At 29.6% G+C, this 8,229-nt stretch overlaps 1 protein-coding gene across 4 annotated transcripts in view; it reads left to right on the forward strand.

The window, feature by feature from the left end:
• The window catches only part of LOC106462123 (E3 ubiquitin-protein ligase RNF19B-like), a 51,120-nt gene that overhangs the window by 21,916 nt on the left and 20,975 nt on the right, over positions 1 to 8,229 (forward strand). For all 4 annotated transcript variants that reach the window (XM_022389271.1, XM_013922012.2, XM_022389269.1 and 1 more), the window contains 3 exons: positions 1,591 to 1,735; positions 2,371 to 2,533; positions 8,017 to 8,131. In XM_022389271.1, coding sequence (XP_022244979.1) covers positions 1,591 to 1,735; positions 2,371 to 2,533; positions 8,017 to 8,131 — 423 coding nt within the window. The remainder of the gene's footprint in view (positions 1 to 1,590; positions 1,736 to 2,370; positions 2,534 to 8,016; positions 8,132 to 8,229) is intronic.

Consider the following 8,229-nt stretch of genomic DNA (forward strand, 5'->3'; position numbering starts at 1 on the left):
ATTGAAATTCAAAAGTAGATTAAACATAATAGCTGATAAATTCTATCCCCTGTGTTGTCAGAGCTGGGATTACGATAAACTCTGTGGGAAAGGTCTGGTACTTGTGCTGCACTTGCTTATTTGCTGTTGACAGTATCATATTATGGTGTCACATAAACAGTCTAATGGCAGGAGAAGTGATTCATTATCTTTATGATCAGCAGGTTTCTACTTCAGCTGCTAACAGTAAAATATACATATGAAATAGATGTGAAAAGGTTAGAAGTAGAAACTTTCAAAGGAAGTACTTTGGAACTTCATGGTCAATACTTAAAAAGTATAAAACAGTACTACTTTCTTTATTTTCTATTTTTAAACTTTTAAAGTTTTATGGTGGTTATGAGGTTGGTCAATTTTACCAACCCCATAAAGAGAAAATAATAGATAAAGTATAAAGTTTTTCAGAAATAAAAACATTTGAATTTTATTTATGAGGTTTTAGAGATTAAGGAAATACAATTTGAAAATTTTCAGATGAAGAGGAGTATTTTTAATTTTAACGTGAAAATCACTTTGCACTCGGAGCAGTCACACTCTGACTTCATATATTCATGGACAAATATGTTGTAAAAATACTTGATTAAAAATGTTGATACTTTGTCTACAAAAGACTTGTAGTGTTTGCTAAAAGATTTAAAAATTTCTTGAAGATACACAAAACATGTTAAAAGTTATAGTACGGAAACTCTGATGGTGTCTTTGGGGTCACATGTTTGGTGTTATCCACTTAGGCAGTAACAAAAAAGTTAATGTACATTTGTGTGTAACATTTTATAATATACTTGATTAAGAGCGCCTTGCAGACATTCTGTTCATTTTGTAAATTGGAGTCCCTTCAGTATGGTTCTAATTACAGTTAGTTGTAATTGTATGTCACATTAAATATAGAACAAAAAGTCAGCAAGCTTGAATGTCCTGAATCAGTACTGATTTCTGTGCTGGATGATATAATACCAAATGTTGTTAGTATGTGTAAAAACATTACACATCATTAACTTAATCGAGTTCACATCATAGCAGTTTGGTTCATGCAGTTTGATAATATGTATAGTATCTGAACCATTAGTATGTCTGTTGTATCCCAGCTGGCCTGATGAACCTTGATAGTCAGCAAAAGGCCTCATCAGTACTAGATATAGCACATCATTAACTTAATCCAGTTCTTATCATATCAGTTTGGTTCATGCAGTTTGGTAATATAAATAGCATCTGAACCATTAGTATGTCTGTTGTATCCCAGCTGGCCTGATAAACCTTGATATTCAGCAAAAGGCCTCATCAGTACTAGATATAGCATATATAGTGTGATTGTTATATTGTTGTACATTCTTTTTTGTTTTCAGTCATAAGTTTGTAGAATTAGTGAAAGTATATAATTAAACATTTATTTATGGAATTTCTAGTGTTTTTATACCATAAGTCATTATAATTTATATGTACTATTACTGGTAGTAGCTCACACAAAGTGTATTGTATTTCAGGTTTTATGTTTAATGATATAAAAATGACTATTTAAACATTATTATCCAAGGTTTTATAAACTTTTTTTAGAAGAAGACATAAAGCTGTGCCCTTGCTGTAAGGTATTAATCGTCAAGATGGATGATGGTTCATGCAACCACATGACATGCAGTGTTTGTGGTACGGAGTTTTGTTGGCTGTGTATGAATGAGATAACAGATCTGCATTACCTGAGGTAAGGAAGTCACATTGTCTTATTCTTTCATAATAACCATACTCAAAGAAATATCTTATAATGTCACACTTTAATTTTAACAGTATGTTCCTGTTGTTCATTTATAGAGCGTCTAAGAGAATTAATGCATTTATCTTTAGATTATTGTAAAATATAGATTAAGCTAAGAACTTTAATTTCTGTTTATTCTTTATAGAATTAAGGTGTAGTTAAAACAATACATTTCTGTTGTTTAATTTCATCTTACCTAGTGCATGTTTTAATTGCTTATGTTTACACACATTTATAAAAGAACATTTTATAATTTTTACTTGAGGGTATTGTTTCGTATATTTCTATATGAAACTGAAAAGAAAGATTAAATCAAGCAAGTAAAACAAATTTGAATGTAATTATATGACAGAACAAAAACTTCGTTGTCCTGAAGTAAATGCTTTAACTTCTAAGTAGAAACATTAAAATAACTTATTATTTTAACGGCTTCACCTATCAGTAGATATTAAAAACATCTAAAGGAGTAACGAAGCTCTGTATTTATGTTCTAGAAAAAATTCTGCTTTTTGTCATACAGTTTCTTAGGAAATAAGTTTTCCAAAGTTTGCAGGAATCATTAACCCTTCTTTATACTTTGACAGTCCATCAGGCTGTACATTTTGGGGCAAAAAGCCATGGAGTCGAAAGAAGAAAATCTTGTGGCAGTTGGGAATGCTGGTGGGTGCCCCTGTGGGAATTGCCTTGATAGCTGGTATTGCTGTTCCTGCCATTATTATTGGTATTCCTGTATGGGTAGGAAGGAAGGTAAGTTGCTTTAGAACATACGTTGTGAGGTTTCTACCTTGTAGTGCAGTATCAAACTACAACTCACTTACAAGATGAATTTTTTGTAGACGCAAGATTTATATAAATTATGTTAAAAGTGATTTATTGAAAACTTGTGAACTATGAGAAAGAAACTATCAGTAATGAATCAGATAGTCATATATTTACAGTTAATATTTCTTTAACAAATTTTACATAAAAGATGTAATGAGATATGTAATGTATATCCTCGAGGATCACTGTAATTTCAGAATCAACAGTAAGTATTTCACTTCATGTTTTAGCTCTGCCCCTTAAAACTAAAGATCTCTATTAACGATAGCAACTTTATTTGAGAAAATTATTAATCATCCGTACACAACCAAAAAATAGGCAATAGTAGAACTCTAAAGCATTAAATAAAAATTAACATAAACTTGCAGAAAACTCTGGAAGACATAGCAGATGCAAAAATGTGGTCATATAAGGAGATTAGAGTGCATTTTAAGCTATGATTTCAGACTTGCAGCTGTGTAAGATACTAAGATTACCACCACACAAAACAACAATATTTTAGTGTAAAAAATATAAACTTAAATTGTGAATTGTAAAATTAATAGTTCTGCAGAAGGTGAGAAAAAGACTATCAGATAGTAGACCAGTTATGGATTCATCTTCTATGGTTAACAGCAAGACCATAAGTAGTTCTGTGGGTGAAAGTGCTTAAGTCCCAGTCAAGGACTACTCTAATATTACCAGACCATGTATTGTTGAATTATGTACCACATTTCTAGTTATGCTTTTTAGGACTGCAATCACCTCTAGAGACACAGAATTCATAATACCATATTTATTATCTTTATCCATAGAGAAAAAACAACAACAGAAAGCATATTAAATGTAGTGTGAGATTATTTCCCAAGAAAACGAATGCAGTAATGAACATCATATTATCTTTTTTACTTTCTACCTAGTTACCAGAAAAATTAACTATGAAAAACTGCTACTAATGTTTGTTCAGAATAAGTGAACAGAGAAGGGTGTTATAAGCCAACTTCCTGAAAAGAATAATGTGGAAAGTGAAAACCATTGTAATATTTCGTGCTAATGAAAACGTTCTTTATTCACTTGTTTTATCTGTAAGTGCCCTATGAAATGATGGATTCTTGGATGTATGATTGGTTTATTGATAATATTCAAGATGAATACTTGCAGGTAGAATTACTACTTTGAGATAAGATTTTCAGTCTATATTTAAAGCTGGAATCCATCATAATTGTTGACAGACCTATCCAAAATATGAGCATCATCAAGACAGCTATCTCCCAACTTAGAATAATGCCTGATTAGGCTGTAATAAGTATATAAACAAAAACATTATAATATTCAAGTATAATGATCTAGAATTATAAAGCAGCTGATAAATATACAACAACAACAAATCTATGATGTGGTGTACCATATTTCAAAAGGCAACATGTTAACCCTCTCACTACGGATCTTCTTATGGTCAGGGGTCAAAGAGCATGTCATTATCTTTGTAAACTTACATTCAAAATTTTATTGAACTACTATTTTATGTATGTATGTCAATAAGTTTGGTAGCAAACTGTAGATTATAATTCAAATTTTAGTATTATACATTAGCTAATTCCTTAATTTAAAAGTAAGCATTAAAAAAACAACCTAAATATCAATTTTTCTGTGTCACGTGGTATGTTGAATGCAGCTTTGGTGCATACTAGATGTTTGTGATGTGCAAGTACAAAATCTATATTTTTTTACGAATTAGGAACTCAAATTATTGATATTGACAAGCTAGAATATAAAATAAGAACCTCCTATCTTTTTTATTTGCTGAGATATCACTATATTTAGCATCATATTTGTTTAGGCCTAAATACAGCTTAGTTACTAAGCTTGATGAATTATAGTGGATTTATATGGTATTAGTATAGTAATTTATGATTTTTTTATTTCAAAATACATATATAAAAAGCCTAGAAAATTATTTTGTTTTACATCCTCCATGTGCGAAATTTGACAAGGCTTAGCAAATTACAGCAAGTGGCAAATGAGTATAAAGTTAGTAAGTAGAAGAGATAATTGTTTTCTATACTTCATTAGTTACTGTTCTATGTTTTAAGAAAAATAACTGAAATTTAAGAACATGTTTGTAAATGGTAATAATATATATACGTCTATAATGTGTTATAACTGAAATGTGATTGTATTTTACAAAATACTAGTCCACTAGAACAAAGCCAAGACAGTTCAATTTATAAAGGCCAGTTTTATACTATCTGATGCAGTAATATGAGTGCACGTATGTCATGTCATTGCAGCTTCTGTAATTTTAGTCAGACACGTGTGAAAGGTCAATATAATAAAATTAATAAATATATATATATATATATGTATAATTTGATAGATTTAAGCTATTTAGACTAAACATTTGTGGTTTCTGGTTATAAGTTCTAGTCATACTATAACGATAAAAGTGTAATTTATAGCTGTTTCCTAATTTTTTATGGTGCTTACTAGGTCAGTCAAATCAACCAAACCCAAACAACAGAGATACAATATTGAAGATAACAGATAAAAGATAAAGTTTTTCTGAACAAAAAACGTTTGGTAATTATCTGGAGGTTATTGGAGAGTTGTAAAGATTGTGCTTGTGAAACTTGACAATTTTCTGATGCATAAAAGTATTTTTAATCTTAAAATTATTGTGCATGTTGGACATTCAAGAAGAAAAAATTCATGAGCAAATCATTACTTAAAAAACCTTAACACTCAATTTAAACAATCTTATATTTTGAATATGAAAGCCTTGTAATGTTTACTGATAATCTGCAAAATTTCGTGAAGATATGCTTACTGTATTAAAAGTTATAGCATAAACACTAACAAGCACAAAATGGTTGTTAGTAAAAATGTTCTACTCTTGTTTTCACAATATGTTAAAAGCCTAACAGAACAAGTTACTAACATTTTGTTTTTTCAACTCTTTTAACACATGTAAACTATTTCAAATAACTCAGTAATGACTATGCCTATTTACACACTGCTTACATTAATATATAAAATATTCAAAATTTAGTTAAGTCACTTCCACTGATTGCCAATAAGCTACCTTTTTACCATAGTATTGTATTTGGTTATGATGAACAACCTATAGCTTAACTCTCTCACTAGGGGCTCGGTACCAGGGACTGACCTCCAAACCTTTGAAATTTTGTATCTTTACAAGTTTGAGCTATCTGTCAGTCACCAAGATATCCAGTTGAGCACTTGACAACAGTAATAAATTATAATTCAGTTTAAAATTATTCTACTAAAGTAAATATTTGTAAATTATAAAAAATTAATATAATGCATTCAGTGTAACTTTCTTCTGCAACAGTAAGTATTAATGTGTCGTACATCAATCTAATGTTTTTTAATGACACCAGAAATAACATTATATATCAAAGTAACTTTATGGAACAAGAAAGATTTAAAACTGTTATCCAGTATATCTTTTGGTTTGCGTTAGGGAATGTGAATGCATTTTAAATCAGTGCAACAATTTGTTACAGTAAAGATTAATACAGCATAATTCCATGCAGTTTTCTTGAATTATATTAACCCTCTTTCTATGGGTAGGTCAAAGTGTGCATGTCACAATGTTTTTTAGTCACATTCAAAATTTAATTAAACTACTTTATTATTATTGTCTACAAATAATCTTGGCATCAAAATGTAGTGCATAAATCAAATCTTAATATTATATAAGTTTTATATCTTAATTTTATAAGGAAATACTTAAACAAAATCCTCAATCTCCTCTAGTATGAAAATTGTAAAAAAATTTTCTCTAGGTCTTCCCTCTTTTCTAGTTTATCTACCACCCCTCTGAGAAGAACAGAATTGAATGTAAATTACTCATATAAATATTAATAATGCAAAGCATAATTTTTATAGCCTTCAATCTTGTTTATTTACAGAGCCATAAACTAGAAAATCAGATCTACTTGCCACACCCACCTGTCACATCATCTCTTTCACAAGTTCCCAATAGTTTTCTGATGTTTTATACTATATTATTTATAACCAAAAGTCAAAGTTTTAATCTATCAAATGACATATTATGTTGTTTTCTGTAAAGAGTATTATCTGTCTCATTTACAGCTGAAACGTTTCTCTTGCTGTATTCACATTGAGAAGCTTAGCTAAATTTTTAAAGGCTCTTATCGCATATTTAAAAAGCCAGATAATTATGATAGTTATAGGATATTGTTTTCTTTCTGCATATTATTATTGTGTGACTTTATGTGCATTATTTAATGAAATAAAAATTATTTAATGCAATAATACCATTAGTATAAAAAACGGTAGGCTTAACATTCATTGACAGTTGACAGAAAAAAGAAGAGAACATAAGTAAGTACTGTATTGATTGTTTTTCATGTATATTCTTTATTTATTATTATAAAAGTAACAAAAACGTAAAATTCAAAACTTATTAGGTTAGATAAGGTAAGATAGTGAAAAATAATAATAATTCTTCACGAAGTATGCTCGAAAGCATTTTGTGCATTACGTAATTCAGTACAGTGACTTGAGCTATGCATTTGTCGGGTGATTTACAACTGAATGGTGAAATTATTAGACATGGATCAAAGGGCAATAATGCACATAGGTATAAACAGGTGTATATTGTTACGAGCTTTGAGCTATTTAGGATAACCTAATATAGTTTTATGCTAGAATTTGCAGTTATTCTAGAAAGAAAAAAAGGTAATTTAGATATATTTCGTTTTTTATTATGGTGGTTACAAGGTCAGTCAAATCGACAGAATGCATATAGAGTTAGAGTATTAAAAATAACAGGTAAAATATTAACTTTACTGAAAAAACATTTGTTATTTATTTAGGAGGTTTTAGAAAGATTTATCCATATGAAACTTGACAATTTTCAGGTGAAAAAAGTATTTTTTTTATCTTAACATGAAAAATCACTTTGCACTTGGAGCAGTCAAAACTCTGATTCCACATATTCATGGACAAATTTTTAGTAAAAATACTTAATTAAAAAATCTGAATTTTTGTGTACGGAAGAGCTGTGATGTTTACTGAAAGCCAGCTCAATTTTGTAAGGATACACAAAACATATTAAAAGTTATAGTGTGGGAACTGATGGTCGTTTTAGGGCCATGAGGTCAGTGTAATTTACTGAGCCCATGGCGAGAGGGTTAAATATTTATACATTATTAAACAACCTCATATATGTTAGATTTATGACTGTTCTACAGTATAGATATTATTATAGAATTGTGAATATTCATAAGTTATTGATGTAACACTGTTGTATTCCACTATCTTTGAATTTATTTTCTCTGGTAGTCTTTCATCTATAAAAAAGAATTCTGTTACAAACATTAAAAGTGTGATTATTGTATCTGTGTAATTTTAAACTTGGTGATATTTTGTATTTTTAGCTCCATCGATACCACACCAGCAAAAATAATGGTAAACACAAAAGAAATCTAGCTGTTACCACTGGAGTAATGGCCTCAATAATAGTGTCTCCTGTATTGGCAGGGATTGCTGTTGGTAGGTTTTACATGCACTAGCATTTAGGGACATCTTGTTGCATATTAAAAATATACACACACACACACACACACACATATATATGAAAGAGGAAGTTT

The sequence above is a fragment of the Limulus polyphemus genome, unplaced genomic scaffold, assembly GCF_000517525.1.
Source record: "Limulus polyphemus unplaced genomic scaffold, Limulus_polyphemus-2.1.2 Scaffold1099, whole genome shotgun sequence".
Classification (NCBI taxonomy): Eukaryota; Metazoa; Arthropoda; class Merostomata; order Xiphosura; family Limulidae; genus Limulus; species Limulus polyphemus.